This window comes from Oenanthe melanoleuca, chromosome 18, assembly GCF_029582105.1.
Source record: "Oenanthe melanoleuca isolate GR-GAL-2019-014 chromosome 18, OMel1.0, whole genome shotgun sequence".
NCBI classification, from domain to species: Eukaryota; Metazoa; Chordata; class Aves; order Passeriformes; family Muscicapidae; genus Oenanthe; species Oenanthe melanoleuca.
The window spans coordinates 6,082,848-6,108,517 of record NC_079351.1 but is presented as its reverse complement, the minus strand read 5'-3'; the positions used below and the strand labels follow the sequence as shown (position 1 = coordinate 6,108,517).

General features: G+C 56.8%; 2 protein-coding genes across 3 annotated transcripts; one reads left to right on the top strand and one right to left on the bottom strand.

Annotated features, from left to right (window-relative positions):
• Positions 1 to 35: 35 nt before the first annotated feature.
• Positions 36 to 16,987, bottom strand: RAB37 (RAB37, member RAS oncogene family). 2 transcript variants are annotated; one of them, XM_056505603.1, is made up of 9 exons: positions 16,934 to 16,987; positions 11,399 to 11,509; positions 5,428 to 5,469; positions 5,213 to 5,279; positions 5,079 to 5,131; positions 4,539 to 4,604; positions 3,817 to 3,873; positions 3,474 to 3,550; positions 36 to 3,363 (listed from the first exon to the last, which is right to left on the bottom strand). In XM_056505603.1, exons 1-9 carry the CDS (start codon positions 16,970 to 16,972, stop codon positions 3,258 to 3,260), a joined length of 618 nt encoding a protein of 205 aa, XP_056361578.1. In that variant the 5' UTR covers positions 16,973 to 16,987; the 3' UTR covers positions 36 to 3,257. The 2 variants fall into 2 exon arrangements, with proteins under 2 accessions (XP_056361578.1, XP_056361577.1); XM_056505602.1 differs by lacking the exons at positions 11,399 to 11,509; positions 16,934 to 16,987 and adding exons at positions 7,444 to 7,554; positions 9,465 to 9,631.
• Positions 16,988 to 22,179: 5,192 nt separating this feature from the next.
• LOC130260328 (protein CD300H-like) lies at positions 22,180 to 24,692 on the top strand. Its single transcript, XM_056505601.1, has 4 exons — positions 22,180 to 22,925; positions 23,323 to 23,658; positions 23,842 to 23,929; positions 24,139 to 24,692. The coding sequence occupies exons 1-4, from the start codon at positions 22,874 to 22,876 to the stop codon at positions 24,509 to 24,511; spliced, it is 849 nt and encodes a 282-aa protein (XP_056361576.1). The 5' UTR covers positions 22,180 to 22,873; the 3' UTR covers positions 24,512 to 24,692.
• Positions 24,693 to 25,670: the final 978 nt, after the last annotated feature.

Sequence of the window (25,670 nt, the reverse complement as noted above, 5' to 3'; positions counted from 1 at the left end):
GATGGGATTATGCCCGCCAAATAAGGACAGTGAGGAGGCGTGTCTATGCAAATATTAAGGTGGGGTTATGCAAATGAAGATGGTGGTATGCAAATATCCTCGCCCCGGGGGGGCGGGCTGGGCGCCCGCAGCGGGACCGGACCGCTCCCGTTGGGGGTCCGGCCGCTCCTCCCGGGGGCCAGGCAACCCCCGCAGCCACCTCCGCCTGCCCCTGGGTCACCCCAGCCCACCGCGGCAGCTCCCGATCCTCGCTGTGCTCCCCGCACCGCGCATCGGCACGGAGACAGCCCCGACCTTGACCAGAGATCAGCGGCACATCCCGGGTGACCTCTCGGAAACCTTCCATCCCGTAATTATCGCCCAGTCCTCGAAGGCTGCAGTCGGTCCCAGCGCTGCTCCGGTGTATAGGGTGGAGGGATGCTCCAAGCTTCGACAGTAAAATAAAATCCCCGAAACGAAACTGCGTGGGACAGCAGGCCGGGAAGAGGGAAGGTAACTCGCTTTGCAGTGGAAGTGAGATACCAGCCCTGTTCCCCCAGCCGCCTCTGAACCTTGCTCAGCACCCTAGAGCTGGGAGAAGATGGAGGGAACCCCAGAGGATTTGCTTTGCCCTGGCTCCATGTTCTCTGCTCGTGGACTGAGGAGCAGAAGTAGCTGCAGAGGGTCATGAGCATATGAGGGTTTGGGCTCAACCAGGGCAGAGCAAGGCAGCAACAATCCTGGGCTGCTCCGGCTGCTGCAGGGCTGCTAGTGCCAGGCAGAGCTGGCTCCTGGGACTGTCCCAGAGAGGGTGGCACAGAGATACCTTCGGTGTCTCCCAGTGCAGGGCCTGGCTGAAGTTCCTGGGCAAAGGTCCTCAGGGCAGCCAGGACCACGTTTAACCGAGCTGCAGACAGGCGAGCAAGGAGGGGGGAGCTGCGAGCCATGGGACATGTCTGTCACAAGGTGCTGTGCCCCAAAACCCTGCTCGGGAACCCCCTGTGTGCTCGGGGTGGCCGTGCTCCAGCTCTGTGGGACCCAGCTGGGAGCAGAGGGTGGACTCATTTGTTTCCTCCACTCGGCTGAGCATTCGCCCGCAGCCACTGGGCCCTGAGAAAAGCGTCGGAGAGGAATCCCACGGCAGCCGGCAGCAAATGCCTGTGGAGAGGAAAACCAGGGCAAGCATGTTGTGGTACGGCCCCAGGACGGGGGGATCTATCACCCATGTGATTGGCAAGGGGGTTGTGAGCAGCACAGTCCCACAAGTGAGCTTCTGGGAAGGGCAGATGCAGAACATCTAAGTCAGGAAACAAAACCCAGCTCCAGCAGGACTGGTTTGAGCACGGGACCGTGATAAGGAAGAAAGGCAGCAGCAAAGGAAACAGCTGAAACTGCGTTGGTGTCCTATAGTGCCTTCGGGATGGCCGGGCACAGGCAGGACCGTCGTGCCCCAGCTGTCTCCTCCTGCCCTTTGCCTCTTGGAGTGAAGTTAAAGGAGCTCAGGCAGGAGGGGGGAAAGAGAAAAGAGCCAACGTCTGTTTGTGTTGAAGCCATCCAGCATTTTTTTGCAGACATCAGCCAAGCGGCAGCAGCAATGCCATTGGTGGGAAGACGGAGTTATTTGGGGAATGCTGGACTCCGCACCATGAGAACAGCAGGGGAGGAGGTTGGTTTTAATTTAACAGGCCATGTTTACTCTTCCCCTCTCACCTTTGGTCTGTCTGCAATGTGCAATTAAGCCCCCCCGGCAGGAAGGCAGGGAGGAAGGGGCTGTGCTGCCTCCCCCTCCCCTGGCTGCTCCCAGGGCCCCCAGCACAGGCTCTGCAGCTCCTGTGTGCAGCAGCCTCCCACGTTGCAGACCCAGGGCAGGGATTTCTCACGCAATAAACAACCAGACAGATGCAAAGCCTCAAAAATACTCAGCTTTAATCTGTAAACTTGCAAAGAGAGACCCAGAAGCAGAGGTGAAGGAGGCACTGGGGCAGGTGAGACAGGAGCAGTCAGGCACAGGGCCAGGGAAGATTATGGGGACAGATGTGCTGGACAGTCCCTGAGTCCTACGTGCAGCAGTGCCATGCCCTCCACAGCTGCTCTCTGCATCAGTGCTTCAGCTACACAACCCAAATATTCACCATCTGACTGCTCTGGGTAGTGCTCAGGGGAGTGGACAGTGTGCTCGAGAGAGCAACAAAGCTGGGCTGAGCACCAGGGACGTCCCTGAGCCCCACCAGTGCCCAAGGGAGCAGCGTTTGCTGGCTGAAGGCTCTCAGGCATCTGATCTCCAGAAAGTGGGTTCCAGCTGCTATTTGCCAGCAGCAGCAAGGCATGGTTGTATTGCATGGGAGAGAAATGCAGCCTGGCCTGGGAGGCAGCAGGGCTGGAGCATCACCCCAGGTGATGCCACTGTGGGCATCTCCTGCGTGAGGCTGGAGATGGTTTAGTCTGGAGGCTAGTCTGAAATGAAAAAGCCTTTTCCTGTTAAAAAATAAAAAATCTCTGATTTCTGTTGCTACAACATGGGGGAAGCAAAGTTTTTCCAAATTATTGTGTGTACCAGAAGTGCCCCAAGCATTGCTCGGATGCTCCCAGGGGAATTTTACTTCTCACACCAGCTGTGTGGGCAGGGAGCAGGTTTGGCTGGACCCTTCCCCATCCCAGCCCTTCCCTCGAGCAGAGCCAGGATACAATGGGGACATCATTGGCTTTGTGGTGGCAGGAGGATAAAAGCCATTGGCAGCAGAAATGAGGAGCCACAGCTGAGCGTGGGCATTGGGGTGTGGGGCAGAGCTGAGGTTCCTTGGAGGGAAGCCAGAGCCTGGCAGCACTAGGGACACAGGGGCTGGACCAGGTCCTTCCAGTTGGACAGGAGCAGCACTGTGAGCAGGAGGAGCTGCAAGGAGAGGGCAGGACTGGGGGCTGCAGGGGGGCTCATCCATGGCACAGCTGCTCCAAGGGTCCCAAGGGTCAGTGAGGTGTGTGGCTGTGTCCTGCACCCTCATGTGATGGAGGTGTTGCATCACCATGGCTCGATGGCCAGGCTGGCAGTCACCACACCAGAGTGATTCCCACGGTGGCACACAGGTCATTGCCCTGCAGGGCAGCAGGATCTGAATCCTGGCACCAGGGCAAGGGCCCTCCTCGTGCACTCTGCTTCATTGTACTGTCCCATCCACCTTGGTTTGTCAGAGCTTGGTTCCCTCTGGTGCTTGAGGGCAGGATTGGGCCCTGCTCTGCCTCCTGCCTGGGCCCCCAGGCCTGCCAGCTCCTCTGGGCCACCCTCAGGAGAAGGCACAGCAGCTGGATTTCTTCTTCTGTGACTCGATGTACTCGTGGATCTGGAAGCGGGGCTCATCCAGCGGCTGCACCGAGCGCTGCTTCAGCTCCCTGGAGTGGTGGGGCTGTGTTACCCCCTCCCACACTCTGCTGGTGTGTGGGAGGTGGTGGGGCTGCAGGAGACACCTCCCTTGCTCAGTCCCCTGGCCCCAGGTACTCACTTGGCAATGGCCAGGAAGGCCAGCTCCACGTTCATGCCTGTCTTGGCACTCGTCTCCATGAAAGGCACTCCGTACTCCTGCAAGAGCAGCATGGTTCCATCAGTGGCTATCCCCACATGGCCTCCTGGCCCTCTGAATCATCCCTGTAGCCTGGACAAGGCTTGAGAGTCAGCCCCTCCCTGCCTTGCCCCAGGTTTTGCATACAAGTGACTGCTATGCTGCCCCTCCAAAACCCAGGCAGGTCTGGGCACTCAGAGGGGATGGCACAGCTGCATGGGAACCCTGAGTGACATGAAATTGTCTGGGGGGTGCTTAAGTCAGGTTAGACCCTGGCACAACTCACCCTGGCCAGTGATGCTCCATCCTCTGTCCTCACAGCCCTCCCGCTGCTCACATCAGCCTGCCAAGGAAAGGAAAACCACACACCAGGCTGGCACCCTGGGGCATCTGGCAAACCAGAACTGTGGGGTGTTGAGGGGGTGACAGGAACAAGGGGCATCATAGATCCAGAAGAATCTACTGCCCAGAGAATCTGGGACCTGTGGAGCTTCTGGGACCTAGTGGCATTGAGGATGTCAGGAGGCACCTGGGACCTGGGGACACTGAGGACCTGAGAGCATCCAGAACCCAGGGCAGGCTCTGGTACCCTGATGAGCATCAAGCACCCAGCATCATCCAGTCCCAGGAGGAAATCCAGCTGGGCACTGGGCATCCAAGAAGCATCTAGGACTCCTGGAGAGGATCTGGGACCTTGTTGGGTCTCTAGGGCTTGGGTCCAGGGGTGCATGCAGGCCTGGGTGGGCATTCCATAGTGTCCCATAGTAAAGCATCCCATAGGAGGAGCATCCGGTCCCTGGAGCCTCAGCCTCGTGCTGCCACCCGCTGGCTCCAGGGAACACTGCCCTCTCCAACCCCCCGAACCCCGGGATCACCGCTGGGCTGGGCTGAGCCCAGAAAGAGCTGAGCCCGGCCGGGGGTGCAGGCAGAGCCCCAGTCTGCACAGCCATGGGGATGGCAAGGGCACAGCACAGCAAACCCCAGGGTGGATGGGGACCCTGGACACACCTTATTGCCCAGCAGCATGATGACCACGTCCTTCTGGGCATACTCATGGATCTCTGTCAGCCAGGCCTGTGGGGCAGCAGGACTGTGTCAGGGTGAGGGGTGCTCCTGTCTCCCCCAGACTCAGCTCTCCACCCCTCAATACCCCCTCTCTTCCCTCTCAGCCCTCACACCCCCTCACACCCCCATCTCTCCCCCTACGAGGACAGGGATAATGACTTTTCTTGGCACGGGAATTATTCCAGCATCACAGATGAGCAGTCCTGAAAACACCCCGTCTCCTGGCTGCTGCCCAAGCTGTAGTTCACATCCTTCCCAAACCACGTTTTCTCCCTCAGGCATTCACCATGTCCTTAAACAAAACTCACCCAGCCATGCAGCACCCAGCCAGGTGCCCTGGGATGAGCTCCCAGCTGGCTGGGTCTGGCCAGAACAGCCAGTGTTTACAGGGAAAACAGGCTCCCAAGTGCCCCAAACACCCAGGCAGCCAAGCAGGGCACCAGTCCCTGGGAGGAAACACTCCCAGCCCACGGTGGGACTCACACGGATGTTGTCAAAGGACATCTTGCTGGTGATATCGTAGAGCAGGAGCAGGGCTGGAGAGGAAGAGGCTCATTGTTACCCTGCAGGGATGTGCTCTGGATGGTCTCCCCACCCCTGCTGGACCCCAAACTCACCTTGGGCATCCCGGTAGTAGGCGTGGGTGACGCTGCGGAAACGCTCCTGCCCGGCTGTGTCCCAGATCTGCCAAGAAACTGCCCTGATGAGAGCAGGGAGAGCAACCTCCCCAAGCTGGGTCTGCTCCTGTGCCTCCCAGCCCTGCCGGGCCAGCACGCTCGGCCTGAGCTGGATTTCCATCTGGAAATCTCTTCCCCCCCCTCCCAAAGCTCACCTGCAACTTCACCTTCACACCATCCACGGCCACCACTTTGTTCTGCAGAAGACAAGGAGAGCAGGTTTATCAGCCCAAAGCATGTCCTGGTGCATGTGCCAGCCAGCCCTGGCGCTGAGCTGGCATTCCACAGCCCCTGAGCTGCTCTCCCAGGCCAGTGGGATGAATTTAGGCTGCCTGTGGGGCTGGACCTGGGTTGAAGCACCATTGCTACAAACCGTGATCCTGCTTGTTTGGCAGCTGCAGGCACAGCCCAGAGCAGCAACCCCTCGAGTCAGTGTGAGGAGCAGAATCAGCAGAGATGAGACAGCAACATCCCAGCCTGCCTTGGATCCAGTGCCTCGTTCATGTCCTACAGCCAGAGTCCTCCCAGGTCCCTTAATGAGTCAGTTAATGACATTGGTGTCCAGAAAATCCCAGCAACACTGACCTGCTCTGGCTCCTGCTGGGAAGCTCTGGGATTGCAGCAGCCCCTGGGAATTGGCCAGAGCTGAGGAATTGGGGAGGCATGGATGAACCACATATAAATTTTCATTTGTCTATAACACCTTGGTGTGTTTTTATGTTTGCCCACCAAAAAACCCTGATCTTTCTGACGGGACTCTTCAGCTCCAGGTGCTCAAGAACCACTGCTGCACTAAAAATTCAGCCTGTTTGCAGTAATTTAAGGCCTTTGCATGCTACAAACTGCCTGGGAATGCTCACTTGATGATGCTGAGTGTCCTGCTCAGGTTTCCTTGCTTGGTTCTTAAAGAAGGTAAAGAACACTGAGCTGGAGGGGCTGCATGTAGCACACAGCATGGAAGGAGGAAATCTCCTGGGTCAGGATGGTTTGCAGCCAGGCTGAGCTGGGACTGGGAAAGGAAAGAGGTATTTCCAACTGAGCTGGGAAGGCAGCTATTGAGGCTTAAGCAATCATTGTTCTCATCTCAGAAGTGCAGGGGCTTCTCTCCAGAGGCCAGAAAAAAAGAAAAGCAAAAGCTACTGAAAAGCTATTTTAAGACTCTTAAAGAATCATACTTGGAGTCTGAAAAGAGAAGACCCCTATAAATAATTTGGTTGCCTGGAATTGTTTGAAATGGAAATTCAGCCCATGTGGAGATGACAGCATTTGAGCAAATGGGCTGGATAAAACAAAAACATGCCCTAGGAGACTCTGGAGATTACCTAGAGCAGTGAGCCATGAGCTGCTGGAGGGGATGTTGCAGGAGGCAGAGCAGATACCTACGGGCTGCCAACACCTCTGGGGACCCCATTGAGCCCAGCAGTGGGACACAGCAGATTTTCATTCTTTCATGGCTTTATCACAAGGACAGGCCTCATGACCCCTTCAAACCAAGCCCACAGCCCCCTCTTTTCCCCAGCCCCTGATCACCAAGCCCCAGTTCCACCAAAAGCCAAGCACAGCCAGGCAGCAGCACGGGAGCAGCTGCAGCTGCGGGGGCAGAGGAAGCTCTGACCACACTCGACACGTGTCAGGGGTGTGGGCAGAGCCTGCCAGGGACACCCCCGTGGCTTCCTTCCTGCTCTGCCCTGTGCTGCCAACAGCTGTGCCTCCCTGCACACCCTTAGAGAGAGCCTGCAGCTGAAATCTGGTGAGCAGAGAACAGATCACCAGGATCTGGTAACCCTAACCACTTCTCAGCAGCCCACTTCAGCCCTTTCAAGGCGTGAAATTACAGCAAGCAGTGTTTGTCCCCAGCTGTTGGTTTTGGCCTGCATGGTGGAGCACACTGGCTGCCCAGCACACACCCCCAGCCCACGAGTACAGCTGGGATGAGCTAAACCTGGGCTGTTTGCTGATTTAAAGGTAAGAGGCAACAGTACCAGCAGGCTCTTCTGTCCGTTCCTGCTCTCCCAGGGAGGTGTGGAAGGGTTCCAGCAAGCACCTGCTGCTGGCTGGGAGAAAATTTGGGGTACAGAGGCTGGAAACCCCCTGTTCCCCCTCCCCAGCACCCTGTCCTGGCCAAGGTGTGGGTAGAGGGGGGCGAGAGGCTGGCAGCCTGGTGGTCTCACCCGGAAATCTATGCCCACGGTGGCAATGAATGTCCCGGAGAGAAAGGCCCCGTCTTTGAACTGGAGCAGGAAGCAGGTTTTCCCCACGCCCGAGTCTCCAAGTAACATCACCTGCAAGATGGGCGCAGGGAGAGATGTCAGCAGCACAGGGAGGGAGCAGCACCCCTGACTGGTGCTGAGCCCTCCCCAGCTCCTTCTCTCCCTTAGTTTCTTTCCCCAGGGCTGGTCCTTATGGGTCTGGGAAGCCCCACGGGAGCTGGGTATGGGATGGGACCCCTGAGGGTGCAGCCAAGCAGTGCTGCAGGGCAGCAGAGTAGCCCCCAGCCATGAAAAAGGGGGAGAGCTGGTGTGAAAGCAAGTACTGCAGCAAGAACAGATACCTCCTGGCCAGCTCCTGGCCATCTCCCAGGCCAGGAGGCTCCTGGAGAACCAGCCACAGCTCCAGGGGCGTGATGCCACCTCCGCCCACGCTCTGCCCCTGGCCCGGGCGTGCCCAGCCCGAGGGCTGATGCATGGCTTGGGCAAACCCTGCGTGTCCGGGACTCTGTCCCTGCCGGTGCCTGCTGCGGACACCAAAGCAAACACCGTGCCTTTCCCCTCCTGCTAAGCAAACAGGATCAGCCCAGACTCTCCTGGGCTCCAGCACTGCCGGGCTCAGGCAGGGAGCAACTCTGGGCTCCATAGGCACAGCCTTTCCTGATGCTGTGCTCCTTCTGCCTACCTGCAGCAACCTGTTCCTGCCCAGCAATCATTAACCTGACTGCATCCGGCCCCTTAGGGAAAAAAGCAGTGAGCAGGACTTCAGCAGGAAGGTTCATCCCCACATGCCCACCCTGCTGGATGGTGCTGGAGTTTGCAAAGTAAATCCCTGCAGCCCCACTGCCTCTGGAGCAGACAAACACAGCAGGCCATGGCCACCTTCCACAGGGATGGCACAGCAAATGCCAAAGCTGGTAGCGGGAAGTGCTCTGCCTCCTGCTACCACTTTGCTGGTCAAATCTTCTTCCAGGACTTGTGGGGAGCTGGGAACACTGCTTAGTTCTGTCTCCATCTCACTCTAGAGCAAGCTGAAAACTGGTTTTCTCCCTCAAGCACGGAAATTGCCCCTCCACGGAAAGGAGTCAGAGAGGGGAGGATAAAGGCAAAGGAATGAAAGCAGTTTAGAGAAGATGGCAGTGTGCAGGACCACTTTGGAATCAGCTCAGTGAGGCAGCAGGGGGTGTCAGGGCTGACACCATCAGTGCTGGGCTCAGCCTGGGGCTGTATATGAAATTTGGGGGTAAAAGATTCATCAGCCCCGTGCCTCCCCTGAGCTGCTCAGAAAAGGAAAGTTCTTCCTGGGCTGGGATGAGGAAGAGGGGGGCACTCAGGGAGGAAGGCTCCCCTCTGCCCCAAGGCCTGGCAGGGGTGCAGACACATTCACAAGCAGCATGCTGCGGTGTGGGGGAAGGGGGCTCGGATGCCCTGGGCTGATCGGGGGCTCAGATGCTTCTCCCACCTCGGAGCCCTCAGGGTGCTGTGGTGCCCTGGACGGGGTCCTGCCCTCCCTGCCCTGTCATGGGGAGCACTGCTGTGGGGCTGGCAGGAGCCCCTTGCCCTGGGAAAGGTCTGACGGGCTTTGCGGGGGCAGAGCTCGGTAATGCTCCTCTTCCCCCGGGAGCCCCCCAAAGCCCTGTTCCTGCAGCCGGTCCCTCCTACAGCCACCGCTGGGCAGGGACCCCCCATCTCCACCTCCCGCGGACAGAAACCCCAGTCCCCGTTCCCGCAGCACCGGGGACTCCCGGGGCAGAGGAGAGCTGGGGGATCGGCCGGGGCTGCCGCCTCCTTCCCCTTCTCCTTCCCCTTCTCCTTCCCCGCTTCTCGGCCGCTTCCTGGGCGCGATCGCAGCAGCGGAGGAAGCGGGGGCCCCCGGGACTCTTCCTAAACCCTCCTTGTCCCCCCCGAGACGGGGAGCGGACCCAAACCTTCCCGTCTGGCAGAGCTGGGAGGGTCCATCCCGCTCACCCCGCGCCGCTCCCCACCTTGCCGGACAGTTCGTGGTCCCGGGGCAGCGCCGGGGGCTCCCCGCGGCTCCTCGGCGGCTCCCCGCTCCCCTCGGGGGTCCCGCTCCCCTCCGCCCCACCGGGGCCGCCCATGGTGCGTCCGGCAGGAGCCGCCGAGTCCCGGAGCCAGCGGGAGCCGCGGCCCCACCCGCCTTCCTCCTCCTCTTCCTCCTCCTCCTCCCCGACCGGTGCCATCCCCGAGGCCGTGCCTCCCTGCCCAGCCCCGGCACGGGATGAGGAGGAAGAGGCTGAAGAGAGGAAACCTGCCCCACTGCATCCCCACAGTGCCTGGGTTTGCTGGCGGCTGGGCTGCGCTGGGCGGCGGGCAGAGCCCGGCACATCGCTCCGGACACACGGGCGGGGAGACCAGGAGCTGCTCACCCCGCTAATGAACGGACACCCGCCCCAGCAGATCGTGGGGATGGAGACCCCGGTGCTGCCGAACCGCACCGTGCCCCGGCGGGGCAGTGGGGATGCAGCTCCCCCTCCAGCCCAGCCCAGGGTGCGGGTTCGCCCCGACTGCCGCAGCCCCAGCGGGGCTGAGCCGCGCCCCGGTGAACCGAGAGGAAGCGAGCGGAGCCGCTAGCCGGAAACCGCGAGCGGTGCCGAGCCGGTTCAGCACCTGCATCTCACCCGCGACTGCTGCCAGGCCTCCCTCTCCCCTGCATCCCACAGCAGCTAGTGGGACCCTGCTCATACCGCACTCCGTTTGGGAAAAGCCCAAAGGGGAATGTGGGTGAAATCCCTGGAGAGAGATGTTGTATTACCCTAAACCCCACCCCGTAAAAACCCCATACAAGTTCATGCACTACAGCTGCCCAAGATCCTCAGCCTTACAGGCATCACTTCATGTACAGGAGCCTTGAGCCCTCCCTGATCTATTTTCCCTGGAATATCTCATCTCTCCCACATCAGGGCTGATCTCAGGGCTAATCTCCCTGCTCACACCGCTGGGGTTCAGGGGAGTTCCCCTCGCTGCTGTCCAGGTGAAGGCCATGCAGTGGCAGAGATGCCCTCTGGAATGGCATCCAGCTCCGTGCCTTCTGGGGCTGCCAGCTCCTGCACCAGCCAAGCCTTCCTCTGCCCCCCGGGAAATAGAACCTGTATTTCCAGTCCTGTAACTGCTTTCAGACCCAGCCAGGGGATTTATAATTTATATGTGCTCTTTTGCCAGGAAAGTGCCTGGAGATGGAGGCTGGAGGCACTTGGAACTCCTGGAAGTGGCTGAGCTTCCCTGCAGCAAGATGGGGAGGGGGCTGGAAGGATATAGAAAACCATGCTGGAGCTCATGGATTTGCCTGGGCAGGAGAAACACCTGGCTGAGCATCACTTCCACACACTGGCATTTGCTGTGGGAGGAACAAGGTAGCCAGAAGCTGGTGGAGATCAGTGGTGTGGATCTCTGGAGTAAGGTCCCAAGCACTGTCCCTGTGTTGAGCTCCCCCAGGAGAGGGGACACACACATCAGAGCCACTTGAGACCCCATGGCAGCTCCACAAATAGCTCTGGAAGGCAGCCCAGTGCTTTTCCCAGGCACTGTCACCATCTGCCTGACTTTCAGCAGGGCCCCGGGCAGGACACAGGCAGGACACAGGCAGGACACAGGCTGGCATCTCCCTGACAGAGCAGGGCAGCTCCAAGGACAGATTTCTGTGTGTGAAGCATAAGGCTGCACTCAGACACCGCTCCACCAAGGATTTTGGAATATGGAGCTTTACCCACCCTTCATCTCTCCCAGTAATCCAAAGCATGTCAAGAAACACACAGCCAAACCAAACTCTTCATCCAGCAGCACCCAAAGCAAAGTATCCAATTCTTTGTGCTTACCACAGATTCAGAGATTCTGATTCCCCAAATAAAGCTGCTCCCCAAGGGTGAGTGCACAGCCCAGGGACCAGGGACTGGGCACTTACCGTGAACCCAATGCCCACAGTGGCAGAGAAGGAGCCAGGAATGAACTTGCCCTGGTCAAACTGGACCAGCAGAGATGTCTTCCCCACGCCACTGTCTCCAACCAGGATTGTCTGCAAGGACCAGATAAAGAAGCATCAATGCAGGTGCAGGTGATGGAGGAGCTGGGGGCCAGACATTTGGCTTTGTGTGCTGGGGGGATGTGGCAGCAAATGCAGCAGGATCAAGAAAGATCCACCCAGCCCTGGATCTGTTATATTTGATTCTGCCACTTGCCCAGAGAGGAATTTCCACTCTTTTGTCCATCTCTACAATTAATGAAATTAATGAGCTTTGGGTGAGCTTTCAGGCCTGAAACCCACTGCACCCTGTCCAAGAGAGGAGAGATGGGAGGGAAAGTAAAGCACAGCCTGTCATGCAGAGTGAGCAGGAGAGATGCTCCTACCCCAGCTCAGGAAGCTGCTGGGCAGAAGCAGCCTTGGCTCACACAGGCTTGTTGGAAAACCTCTTTGGGAGGACTTTGGAGTCACTGGATTAAGTCCAAAACTCTTTAGTAAAGAGAGCACCTCCTGCTGCTACTGCAGACAGCTGCTGCCACAGACACACAACTTCTCTGGGACACTGGGCTGGCTTTGTGCTGCCTTAATGGTGTGGGCCCACAACACTCCCTCCTGCAAAGTGATGGGTTTGAAGTCGTGGAGTCCCTCTGCCTCTCCAGCCTCTGTGGGAAGCCCCAGACCACTCCCACCCCAGAGCAGAAGGGACAAGGGAGCTGTGCTGGTGACAGAGCTGTCACCTCTTAAGCAGCTCCCACACTGCCAACCCCCAGCCCTGGTACCCACACTGCATCCCTGGGGAGCTCATCTTCCCTTCTGCTCCTGCCAGTGTCCCTCAAAATCCCTGACCTGAGGGAGACCTGCAGTGCAAAGAGAGCCCCTCCCTTCCCTCTGCTGCTGTCTGGGTTTTGTTCACAGAGCCACTGGCAAACATCCCCATCCTTTCAGGAAACCAAGGAACTTTCAACCCTTTTGCAGGACACCAAATAAAATAAACACTCTGCTACCAGCCCTCTTGCTAGAAGTGGTTTGTGCTTTGTCATTCAGGACAGGGGTGTTCCTGAAGCTGCAGTCCTGGCAAACACAGTGTCCCCTCTGTTACTGATCCCCTGTCACCTGAGGCTGCAGGGATGAGCCAGGGAGGTGCTGGGACTAAACCTCCCCACTCTCTGCATCCACCTCTGCTACACTTGGCTGCAGCTGGTTTTCCCCTGCTTGCTTAGTGTTTGTGCAGTTCCAGCAGCCTTGCTCTATCCTGTGACACCTCAGTCCTTTGTCTCCACCCTGAAGGGGCTTTGGTGCCTCCCCAATATGTGGGGGAGCCTCTGTGCTCATCCTGTCCTATCCCTCTCCTGCCCCAAAGTGCCCTGGGTGTGACCAGCCCTGGCACTGCTTCAGGCACTGCACTTCCCCTTGGGAAGCACAGGATGAGTGTGAAGGAATGTGTTTAATCAAATGCCTGAGCAGCCCCAGCAGATCAAGGCCCAATTCCATAACCTGGGAAGACATGTGGCAAAGAAGTGGGCTGAAACCAAAAGCCAAGGAGCTTGAGGACCACAAACTGTGGTCTGCACAAGGGATGCAGAGTGTCAGGAAATCAGCGTCCTGCCCTGCATGAAGCACCACTCCACAACCTGCCTGGAGCCTGTTCATGCCAATACACCTGGGTTAATGCTTGCCTCAGTGAATCAGCAATTCCACTTGGAAAACACACCCCAGACACCAAACCTGTCCTGGGAAAAGCCTGACCTGCTGAGTTGAGCTGTTGGCAGGAGGGAGCCCTGCCCCTCTGCCAGATGCAGGCTGCTGCACAGACCTGTGTGCTGAGAGGCAGCAGCCTGTGCTCAGATCCACAGCCAGAGATTGCTCCCCCCTCCCTGCCTGGGCTGTTTGCAGGTCACTTGTACATTCAGAGCAGCCTCGTGAGCTGGGAGCTTGCACAGGATACAGGGGAATGTTGGGAGGCAGAAATCCCTGGGCCAGAGGATCTGGGTCACCCCTTTCCTGGGGGAAATCTCCCTGCCCAAACCCCCCTTGGCTTTTCCCTAGGGTCCAGAACTCTTCCCTATGCACAGAAAAGGATATGCCCAGGAGCAGCTGGATAGGAAAGCACTCCAATAATTCATTACCAGGGGCTCCTGCACATCAGTGCTGTATACTTTGGTCTTACATACTATTTCCAGGTAAAATACTGATGCTGGGATGTGCAACAAGACTGGGTGCACCCTGCAGTGCTGTCTTTGGGAACAGTTAATGCAGAGAACAGCATTAATTATGGAGGGAGAAGAGCTGGTTGGAATGAGCACCAGAAAGCCTCCAGAGCCCAGGGTTTACAGAGAACATGTATAAAAGGCAGATTCCTCTATTAATAATTTAAATGGGATTCATAATAGAGACAACTCATGAATTGCTTCATGACTTAATAATAACACTAACATTTGGCCTGGATCAGCCAAGAGAGGGCTCTGTGAAGGGACAGCTCAGTGGAAATCACTGTGGCCTTCCTGGTTACCAAATAAACAAAAAACAAGAACAAAAACCCCACTGTGGGAAAGATGTGGCTGGCTAGCCCTTGAAACCTCAGGCTGGACACAAGTGAGTCATGATAGTAAAAAGTCTCCCAGTGACAAAGTTCCGTAGCTGTGCTGACTCTTCTGCCATCCTCAGCCACAGACTGACGTCCCCCACACCTCCTCAGCCCCCAGGTTTTCCCAGAGGTTTTTTGTTTGGTTGGGGTTTTTTTCCCCTCCATGGGAAACTTTAGTAAAATGTTGCAGATTTCTTTTGGTGCTGTCAATCCTCTCTGCCTCGTGGAGATGGAGCAGTGCTTTGCCAGGGTTGGGCAAGATACCGAGGGAAACCTGACTGAGATCTGGGGACTCACTTGGTGACAGCCCCACATCACTGCTGAGCCCCAGTGCAATCAAACAATCCTTGTTTCCAGGTAAAGGAAATTATTTCCACTGATGGGCAGAGGTAACCTGACTTCCCCACCACCTCTCAGCTTGTAACACCCTCCTGAAATCTCTTGTCTGCCTGCTCTTCCTTAAGGGAAGAGCAAATATCCTTCCTATACCTTGAGTTAGTTTTGGAGCTAATTCAAATGTAGATGGATCACTTCCAGTCAAAATCATTGCTGGCTTGTCATGGGCTGCAGGGACAAGGCAAAATAATTCAAACTTCCCATACTTGCAAGGAAAAGAGAGATTTTGGTCTAACCTGCCAAGGGAGGGAGGTTTTGCACGGCTGTCAAGGCAATGCAGGGAGGCAATGGCTGCAATTCTGGTGCCAGCCAAGCAGGAGGAGATCTGGGACAGCGTGTGTGGGTTGAGGTTGTCTTCCCAGTTCATCCTCAAGATTTAACATGCAGAACCTGGACCTGAGCTAAATATAGCTAATGGAAGCTTGACAGGGTAAAACCCCAGTCAGGGGATGCAGGGAAGGGAGAAGGGCTGTCCACAGGCTCTGGTGCTGCTCTCAGGGAGCTGATGAAGCCCCAAACCCACAGGTCTGTGCCCAGGTGAGCAGGATTTATCACAACAAATTGTGGCAAATGTGTAGGTGTGGCCTGCAGAGCTCAGCTGGGCCATGGCACTGGGAGAGCTCTGAGGGTGAAGATGTGGCTGCTTGCTGCCCCTCACCACCACTCTCATGGCCCTTCTGGCTGACATTCAGTCTCTGAGACTTCTTTTCAGCCTGCTCTTTATACAGAATTGTGCTGCCTCCCCCCTGCTCCAAGCAGTACCCAGGGATGGAGTTGGATGCTGCTGGAAGTTGCTGTGTGCCACAGGGACAGTACAGGGCTGTCCCCACCTGCCCAGGCACTATTTCACCATGGCCAGGACACTTAGACTGGCTCGAGAGAGAGCCTGGAGCCCTCTGCCAGCCTGGCTGGGCCCTTGCCTTGCAGAGCCTTGCAGACAGGAGCTCTAGGGCTGTGCATCAAACAAACCTTGGCTCAGATCATGCAGCAGATCCCTGTTTGCAACCCCCTGTTAACACCTCGGATCAACCACAGCCAAGGAACACATCCCTCTGCCTCTGGGTCTTGTTCCAGCTAAACAGATCCAGGAATCACACAGGAAGAAGAAAGATTTGGCAATGGGTCAAACCACCTGAGAGCAGAATTCATCATTTTGTATCAAGCAAAATTTTTCTGGAAAAGCTCAGAATAAACCTCTGCTGTTGCTGCTTTGGTTAACTCCTGGCCCATTTCCTCTCCAAGCCTGGGTTTAACCACCAACCAGAAATCATTTAATCCTTGTCTTCAGACTGCAAACCTACCTTGAGGTTTTTCAGCACATCTAAAATGTGATTGCTTGCTTAGACACAAGATCTAGTGAGGTATTTGCTGCCTCACTTCCCTGGAGTGAGAGCAACCTTGTTTCTGCAAGACAAGCAGCCCTGCCAGGAGAGGCAGAAAATTACCAAGGGAAACAGCAGGGAACTTGGGACTGCAATGGTTATTAGCCTGGGCAGGTCTTCTGCCCAGAGCCTCAATTCCACCAATTTCATTCCTTAACTGCTGCAGCTCCTTCCTGGAGAAGAGAGAGTTAAGGCTTTGCAAAGAATCAAAGTTTCTCAAGTCATCCCTGGGGGCATGTTCTATGTATTCCACGTACAACAGAAACGAGAGCTGCTAGTAACTTATATTTTGCTGCTAATCAGGGGCTGGGCACTTAGCCCTGAGTACAAGCAGGGTACAGAACAGACTGGGATTTGTGAGGAGGGATCCACAGAACCCTAGCCCTTCCTATGTCTTCATCCCTGCTTTTCCCGAGAGTGCCAGTTCCTGCACAGTCACCGGGGACTGCAGGGAAGCAGCGTGAGGACATCAGGAGGGAGTGATGTGTGGGTCTATCATAAATCAGCATCTCCTCCATCGCTCCAGACTGCAGAGAGCAGAAACGCCCCGCGTCCTGCATGGACAGCGCCAGCCCCGACCTCCCTCCGTGCAAAACAGTTACAAAACAGTCCCGGGAGTCACAAAAGCACAGCCCAGTAGCGCTGCAAAAGAGGATTTCAAAGCAACAAGGGCAGGAATGGACGTCTCTGGGACACGGCTATTTCATGGCAAGGAAGTGCCGGCTCGTTAATGTGTTTCTGGCAAACGGAGCCCCGGGGTTCAGCTGCCCCGGACCCTGAGCCCGCACAGGACAGCGGGAGCGGCTCAAGGGCGGCTGCGGGCAGTGCCGCGGGGCTGGCCCGGCTCCAGCAGCCCCGGCTCCCCGAACCCTGCCACCCCTGCCTTCCATCAGCCGGGATGTGGCTGGGACCGGGGCCAACCGCTGCAGGCTGCCCATCCCCACAGCAGGGAGAGAGCTGCCGCCGCACCGGCACGGGGGCGACAGACGGACCCCGCCGGGAGACCAGCAGTGAGCAAGGCAGAGGGACGGGATTTGCCGGGAAGTTCAAGCAGGATCCCCGCCCCATCTCCCCGCTCTGCAGCCCCCTCCAGGGTGCCCCCATCCCCAGCCGTACCTTGTGCAGCAGCGCCTCGTTGTAGCCGTCCCCCACCATGGCCGGGGGGTTGGGGATGCTCGGGCCGGGCCCCTGAAGCACCGCGGACAGCGCCCGTCCCGCTCAGCACCGCGGGCAGCGCCCGCCCCGCCCGGCCCCGCCCGGCCCGGCCCCGCCCGGCCCGGTTCGGCACGGCACGGTACCGCCCGGCCCGGTTCGGCCCCGCAGCGCCCTCCCGGCCTCCTCGCTGCCGCCACTCGCAGCTCCCCCGGCCGGCGGGGGGAGCGGGGAGAGGCCGGTCCCGCCCGGGGGCGGGGAGGCGGCGGGAGCGGCCCCCAGGCCGGCAGAGCCCGCCGGACTCAGCACAGCCGCGGGTCCCTGCCCGGCTCTGTGCCCCGCGATGGATCCCCCGACCCCAAAGCCGCGGGTCCCTGTTCGGCTCTGTACCCCGCGATGGATCCCCGACCCCAAAGCCGCGGGTCCCTGCCCGGCTCTGTGCCCCGCGATGGATCCCCCGACCCCAAAGCCGCGGGTCCCTGCCCGGCTCTGTGCCCCGCGATGGATCCCCCGACCCCGCACAGCCGCGGGTCCCTGCCCGGCTCTGTGCCCCGCGATGGATCCCCCGACCCCACAGCCGCGGGTCCCTGCCCGGCTCTGTGCCCCACGATGGATCCCCCGACCCCGCACAGCCGCGGGTCCCTGCCCGGCTCTGTGCCCCGCGATGGATCCCCCGACCCCACACAGCCGCGGGTCCCTGCCCGGCTCTGTGCCCGGATCCCCCGACCCCGCACAGCCGCGGGTCCCTGCGGCACCGCCGGCAATCGCTGCCGTTCTGCGCTGCGGGAGGCGCCACGGGGCACGGCCAGCCCTGGCAGGGAGATTTTGGGTACCAGCTCCGCTCAGTGCCGAGCTGAGAGCACGGAGCCAGCGCTGCTCCAGCCAGGATTCACTGCAGGCTCGTTGGCACTTGAGGAGCCTGATGCCCGCACTGAGGCAGCTGTGGCTGACACCCTCCAGACTCCAGCCCACAGAGCCCACGGGCACAGTGAAGCTCAGAGCTGCTGTCATCAGCACCACAAGCTGTGGTCACCGGCCTGTCACTCCATATCGTGCTACCCAGGCCACTTCAGCCCCTTTACCAAACCGGTGCTGAGCCTGGTTTACCCTGGCAGACTCACTTTGGGATCCCACTACATTTACAGAGCCCAGTTAGGAAGCTGCTTAGAGCAAAAAAAAAAAAAAAAAAAAAAAAAAAAAAATTGTTATTAGAAACAGGATGAAGCTGTGCCTAAACCAGAACGTGACAGTCAATATCCAGTTGAGATCCTTCTCTTTATGACTCTCTTCAGAGCAATCGGATGTTGTCGATTGCACTGGAAATATATTAATCTTTACTCAGAAGTTTATTTAAGAGACTCAGTTTCAGTCCTTCCAGATCAGCAGATGGCCTCAAGCCAGAGGAGCAGACCATGTTTCCAAGAGCCATCTGCACCCATCCGATCGCTGATTGACTGCCTGGGCCTGACATCATTAATTATAACTAATAATAATATGCCCATTATTTCCTCTGACTGCAGAGATGGCTCTGCTGGGTCAGATGACTGGACTCGGAAACAACAGACAGAAAAAAAATTTAAAACCAATAGGGACAGTGGAGTTCGGGCTTGCCTGAAGCCAAAAAGCCCAACCCAACCCAGACCATGGCCTCATGCACTGGAAGACAATCAACAACACAAAAATAAATGATATCACAAGCCCTGGTGTCTGGATCAGAAAACTAACAAGTGCTTCAACATAGTGCACACACCCCACAGCAAGAAAGGCCAAGAAATAGAGAACAGCAAACCTCAGGGGGGCTTCAACAAAGCTAGGGCAACTCTTAAAAACACCAAGAACATGTCAAAACTCCCAAACTCCCATGGACATCAGCACAATCCTTCCCATGGATGGCCCATTGAGGATGGAGACTTCATGCCACCATCCTGAGTGCATGCTCAGCCTTCTCCTGGCCCAGAGGGGTGGTGCTGCCTGACCCCAGCTGTCTGCACAGACCCAGACCTGCTGCAGGGACTGCCCTGGGCACCCAAACTGTGCAGGTACTCAGACAAATCTCTCCTGGAAGATGGGGGTGTACAGGACAGTAACCCTCCAACATCTCACTGGGTCTGAGGCTTCAGGTCTGCTTATCCCTGGATGGGAATTCCTGGCAGGTTCCTGGTGCAGGAGAAGCTCTGAGGCTCAGAGAGCATTCTCTGACTTTTTAGCTCAAGCAGCATTTGTTAACTACCCTGAACACAAAGGAGAGCAGGGAGGAGCTGCTGCTGGCTGAAGAGCTCACAGAGCCAAGCTGTCCATTCCCTCTGCAGGCACTGGTGCTGCACCACAGACACACTCAGCCCTGCAGGTTTAACCTCACTCAGGAGGAAGAATATTTTCCTGTCTATCATATCTCCAAATGTAATTAACGCAGCCTAATGAGACAACACAGATTGCTGGCAAAACACAGGCACCAGCCCTGCTCCAAGGGGTTTATCCCACTTTCTCATGCTGGAGGACCTGACCCATCATAGATAAGTGGTAACAGCAGCTCTGTCAGAGCCCAGCAGCCCAACACCTGCATCACTGCCTCCCTTCAGACACCAAGGAATGCATTTCCCCACCACCCAAAGCAAACCACTTGCTCTACCAGCCTCCCCCAGACCCAGCAGAGGTTTCTGGCAGCCGGTGAGAAGTTTATAGCCCCGAGCTGAAATCAATGCAAAGCAATGAAATCAGACGAAATGACCTGTAAAAGGCAGGAGTGATTCCAAATGAACCTGCAATTTAGATCCATTATTTCATGTGTTTGCTCTCAGACTGTATCTCTGGTAGCTTAATTACTTGTGTACTTGCCTTGAGAAGTACAGCTCTAACAGTGGAACATTTAAATCCAGCTCAGGAGTTCCTGCTTCACTGTCTTCCTGGCCTGTTCCTGCTTGTTCCCTGCTGCCAACCCCATTAACTGCTGTAGCATCTCCCTGGATTGCCTGTACAACACATCTAGGGAAACTGGAGCCTTGCTGAAGTCATTCCTCCCCCATCAGCTAGGAAGGGATCAGAATTTCATCCTCCAAATGCACCGAGTATGGATTCTTAATTTCTTAGCATCAAATAACCTCTACTTTGACCCTTTCTGGCTAAGTCCAGCCTCAGGTAGAGCCCAGAGCAAATCCTCCACCACAACAAATTTGGCAAGTAAGTTTTGCCACTTTTACTGGCTTTGCAAAATCAGGAGATCTGGGAATGATCTGGATTTATCTTGGTTATCTGAGATGGCAGCAGAAAGGAGAGATGAGACAGTGCCTGCTCAATCAGCCAGCACTAAAGGAGCTACATCATTATACTCAGCCTTATCTCCTAAGGACAATTTCACCAAACTTGCTAAATCTGCCCTTGAAGAACAAACTGAAATGACTTGATTATTTTTCAAAGGACCTAGATTAAATGACAGAGTCACAATTGGAAATATCATTGAAGTCCAGAGAAGACAGGACTCTGGGAAGGCTCAGATGTGGTGGGTGTGATGCATGGGATGAGAACTGGGGGAGATCTGTTTCTTGCTGGGCAAGAATTAACTCGATCACTGTCTGTCTTAGGAAGGCTTTTTCTTAGGACCAACAGCAGAGAGTAAACCCAGATTAATAATCTCGAAGAGCTAGAGCAAAAGCATCAGATGGCAGTGTCAGGCAGTATTCTGTTCCTACTGGGCAGGGGCTGCAGGGGCTGCAGGTGTCAGCTCATCCCATCCCCTGTGCAGCACAGACCAAAAGGCAAATTGATGTTCTTGTGTCAGGGTGCATCAGTGAGATTCCTCAGAAGGGTTCCAGCAATGCTGCTTCTCTCGAGCAGCCTCACCTTGTGCTTCCTGGGCTTCTTTCTGCCAAAAGAGAGAGAGGTCTTGGCTTGCAGGGTCCTGCAAACCCCCAGAGGTGCTGGTTCAGAGCAGAGTGCCCCCCTGTGCAGGGGCTGTGTTTATTCGTCCCCCCAGGCTTCTGGAGCACCTCAGCACCTGTGCCTGGCTGCAGGGTGTGGGGAGGGCTCTCTGCAGGGCTCCCCCCACTTTAGGAAGACATTCCTCATCACACTCTGTTGCACTGGTTTGTGCCTGAGTTGCCTTGCTCCCTTTCTGCTTTGCCTTCCAACTGACACTCACTTTAATTGGGATAAACATCACGGCTCCTCCTGTGACAGACTTCTGTGTCAGCACTCTGGGGTTCCTCATTTCTGCCTGCTCTCATCTTGACCTTCTGCTCCAGGAGGATGTTCACACACTGCTGTTTGTCTGGGGCTGAGGCACTGAGCTGGAGCCATCCCCTTTGCAAACCCCTCACTGACAGCCCCTGGCCAGTGTCCCACTCAGCCAGGGACCCTTCACACAGCAGGTGAGAGGAGAAATAAAGGAGAGGAGTAAAACCCCATGTGGAAGTCACAATGCTGGTGTTGAGTGGTTGTAAATCACTGCTGCATCATCCTCAGGGGGTGGAAGGAGATCTTCTTTCACCCACTGACACAGCCAGGAGCTCCCTGGGGTGTAACACAGTCCTGGGGACTGGCACGATGGGGTGAAGGTGGCCTCAGTCTGTGCAGGGGGTGCCACCCTCTACACTGGATGGGGCAGCTGCTCGTCCTGTCCAGGACCCAAACCTGGGAAATAGGGAAATGACACCTCACATCTGATGGTGATGTGGCAGTAATCACAGCGTGATGGGATAGTAAACACAGCGTGGGTGTGGCTTGAAAAATTCCCCAGCAACTCGACCAAAGTGGCTCTTTGAAGGAGTGCTCCTGCCTGCTTTCAGGTACTGAGAAATCCTTTTGCAGCAAATACCTTTGAAGGCACCTTCCCTGTACACATTCCACCCTCTCCCAGTCCTCCTCTCACTCCAAGGGAAGGGTGGGTAGGATGCACTGTGATTTTCCAGGCAGTGGCAGGGATGCACTCCCAAGGAAGGTGAGCTGACTGGAGAGGGAAGTTTCCCGGCACAAAGCAGGTTTGCCCTCTCTAGCCACTTTTAAAATTTAGGTCTTGCTGTTACTCGCAGCGTTTTGGCCCACAACCAAAGACCAGTCAGCTGGGAAGGAGTTGGTGAACAAAAGGAAAACCCAGAGCTTCTTCTTGCCACGGCAAGGCATTGAGAGAGGAGGGGATTCTGGAGGTTTGTGCTTTCTGCCCCTTCCAAGGGGCATATTGGAAAAAAAGCCAGGGAAGCAGATTTACTTTTTGTGTTTGGGTTTCTGAAACTTTTAGTGGAAGCATTTAATTCTGGGGAAGAACAGCATTACCACTCAAAGCCCCACAGCTGTGCTAAAAAAAAGGTGGTTTGGGAAGGAAATGAGACACTTCTGCTGGAGAAAACAAACAAAAGCAGTCCAGCTCAAGCTGGCAGCCCACTCCAAAGCCAGGGAGCAGCAGTGCAGGGGGTTGGATGGCTGTTCATCATCCCAATCCATCACAGGACAGCAACCCAGCATCCCAACCAGCCCATCAACAGGGATTGACCTGCACTCACTCTACCCCTGTCCCTGCATCCCTGCTCTGGCCAGGCCCTCCAAAATTCCCCAAACCCTCTGGGCTCTGTGCAGGGGAAGGGTCCCTGCTGGGATGGGCATCACAGTGGAGGAACCTGCTGCATTTTGGCATTTTTCTGAGAACCCAGTGACTATTTCAGAACAAAAGCAGAGTCTCTGTCATGGAACAGCCCCGGGGTGAGTCATGAGCCCTGGGTGGAGGGGAGGAAGCAACTGTCCTAAAAAGAAGACATCCAGGGTTGTGGGTAAGTACTGCCCAAAGAGAAGCTGCAGGAGAAGACAGCTTGGAAAACTCTTAGGACATCCATGTGCATGTGGGCCTGGCTTCATCCTGAAGGATTTTTTGTGAAAAACCACGGGGAAAATTTCACCTTGGGAGCAAGGAGCTGAAAAATGAAGATTTTCTTGGTTTGGACCCTTTTCCTCATGAGACCCATGAGCACAGGTCAGGCAAATCTGTCTTGGGGGTTCTGGCAGAGCTGTGGAGAGGCTGGGGCTGAGGCAGACTGGGAGGCTCACAGTGGTCATGGCAGAAGACCAGCTGATCCCAAACTCTTCCTCAGGCAGTTACAGGGCGTGATCTCTGAGATTTGCTTGTTCTGTCATGTGAACCCTGGGATTAAGGCTTTTCTCTTACTAACATACACCCTTCTCTTGCTCTCTTACTAACATACACCCTCTGGGGGCTCTTTTTTTAATGACCTCTCACCTCGCCACTGCATAGTGGGTGCACAGGCACAGCTTCCCTGGGGCTGTACCCCAAAAAACCTGGTCTCAAATCCTTCATGGTTCTTGAGGCAATGCCAGCATGGGTTTACAGCACCTCTCTCTGTCCCCTGCAGGTGGCCAGGCAGTGACAGGCCCCAAGCAGGTGACAGTGGAGCAGGGCAGCTCCCTGGCAGTGTCCTGCAGCTACAAGCCACGCTACAAGCTCAACTCCAAGTACTGGTGCCGCAAAAGCTCCCCCGGGATTTGCTCGACCTACATCATCCAAACCGATGGCTCAGAGGTGACAGTGACACAGGACAGGGTGTCCATCAGGGACAACCACACAGCAAATTCATTCACAGTGACACTGAGCAGTGTCACACTGGCAGATGCAGGCCGGTACTCCTGTGGGGTGAGGAGGAAACTGGGCATCAAGCGGTGGCACAGCACCAAGGTGATGGTCTCTGCAGGTACAGCAGGCTGGAAGCAAAGCTGGCATTAAACTTCCCCCTTTTCCCTCCTCCTCCTCTGCAGTGCCCAGATACCTCCATACCCACCCCCTGCACCTTCACTGCTGAAGAGACTCCTGTGCAGGGTGCAGGACAGGGGGCGTGGGGGGCTCCACTTTGCTCTGACTCTGTTTTCTCCTCCAGCTGTTTCAAACACGACTGAGGACAGCAACGTGAGCCCGTTGACCACCAATCCTCTGTGTCCCAGGGGCTGTGAGGAGCTTCCAGAGCTGTGAGTCAGGCCGAGGGATCTGGCCAAGCCCCCAACAGCATCCCTGGCCAAAACCTTCTTTTCCCATCCATGTATCTCCCAGCTTTGAGTCCCCAAGGAGCATCCTGGGGAGAAGAAGGGCATCTGGCAGATGTGCAAGTGCCCCAGTTCCCATCCTCATTCCCCAGACCCTACTAAAGCTCTAGCATAAACTCCTTTCTCCTGCACAGGTCCCAGTTCAGTGTCATCTTGCTGCTCCTGCTCAGCATCAAGGTACCCGTGGCACTGGCCATGGTGTGTGGGGCAGCCTGGACGAGGAGCTGTGGCAGGAGCCATGGCCAGGAAAACCTGCAGCTCTTGGAGGCATCCAGCAGCACCAGGGCACAGGGCTGCCCACCCACCCCAACCACCTCCCAGCCCCAGGGACACCCTCCTGCTGCCCTGGCCCCCACCCTGCTGGGGCTGTGCCACCCCTCACGGCCTCCCCGTGCTGGGAAGGGCTCAGCTCCAGCTACTCCTGCCCCTGGAAACCTTCAGCCCCTCCTGGCAGCCCCCACACTGAAGAGGGAAGGGTTTGGGGTGCAGGGAGCCTGTGTGTGTTGAACTGCAGCTGCCAACCGCAGACAATTTTGCAATAAAGGCAGGGGATCCTGCAGGACCTTGTCTGCTTGTCTGTCTGTCAGTCTGCTCCTTCCTACAGCTGCCAGCCCTGCCCGGGATGCCCGTGGCAGCCGATGGTGATGCACATACCTGTGTGGGGACATGCTGCATTGTGGCTGGGGGGCATGGGGTCACAGGGGCTGTGCAGGCTCTGCCATGGCCCAGCTGGACTTCCTCATGGGGAGAGGAGCCCTCAGCCCTGCCACCTCCGCCTGATCCACCAAATGCCTGTCTCCAGCTGAGAAACAGCCAGGAAAGAGTGTCCTTCCACAACTCTGCTCCCCACTCAGCACTGCAGGGACTGGGGACACAATCAGAGCATGGGGCTCCAGAGCCACAGAGGGGCTGTGCTGGGAGCAGCCTGGGGAGATGTGCCAGCACTGGGATAAGGGGCTGAGGTTACCCATTTCATTCTCCTGGGAAGGACAGGGTGGCCATGCAGGAGCATGGAGGATTGTCTGGGGTTCAGCTGGTCCCTGTGCTGTGCTGTACCTCTCCCACTGGGTGCCCTGATTGTCCAGAGGGGCTGAGCAATGTGGCAGTGAGAGGCAGGCTGTGTCCCGACATGGGGACCATGCTGGAGGAAGAAAAAGGAGAAGGGGGAAGAGCACAGGGGACAGTGCACAGCAAGTAATCTCAGTGACCGAGAGAAGCTGAAACTCTAGGAAACAGGAAACGCCATGATCTTGCTGAATCTCCAGCAGTGAGGGAGGTGGTACCAGAGGCAAAAGGGGAAGCGAAGCCCCAGAGACACAGCGAAGAGGAGCAGCAGGGCTGCCCCGACACGTCCATGTGGCTCCTGCTGGTGCTGGCCCCGAAACTGCTGCCAGGTAGGGCTGAGCGACCGCCGGGGCTGGAGCCCCACCCTGGATCCGCCAGAAGAAGCGGGAGGGGCAGCGGCAGCGCTCCCGCCAGTCCGTGTGTCTGCACAGCCCCGGGACAGTGCCAGTGCCCGACACCGGGCACGGATCCCTGAGGGAATTCCTCCCAGCAGGGACTCCCTGCTGTCACCTGCACGTACCAGCCCGGCCGGGAGATGTTGCCGAAATTCTGGTGCAAGCCGAGTGCACGTACTGGTGCTGCCTGTGCCGCTTACATCGTC

Bases quoted from the DNA above. Each gene is read 5' to 3' on its own strand.
- RAB37 (XM_056505602.1), bottom strand. From the start codon at position 9,578: ATGGGCGGCCCCGGTGGGGCGGAGGGGAGCGGGACCCCCGAGGGGAGC. The intron at 5,280-5,427 runs GTGAGCTTTGGG...GTTTCTTGGCAG, and splicing joins GTGTGAAGGTGAAGTTGCAG to ATCTGGGACACAGCCGGGCA. The intron at 5,132-5,212 runs GTGAGTTTGGGG...CTTCCTCTCCAG, and splicing joins CTACTACCGGGATGCCCAAG to CCCTGCTCCTGCTCTACGAT.
- LOC130260328 (XM_056505601.1), top strand. From the start codon at position 22,874: ATGAAGATTTTCTTGGTTTGGACCCTTTTCCTCATGAGACCCATGAGC. The intron at 23,659-23,841 runs GTACAGCAGGCT...TTTCTCCTCCAG, and splicing joins CAAGGTGATGGTCTCTGCAG to CTGTTTCAAACACGACTGAG. The intron at 23,930-24,138 runs GTGAGTCAGGCC...TCTCCTGCACAG, and splicing joins TGTGAGGAGCTTCCAGAGCT to GTCCCAGTTCAGTGTCATCT.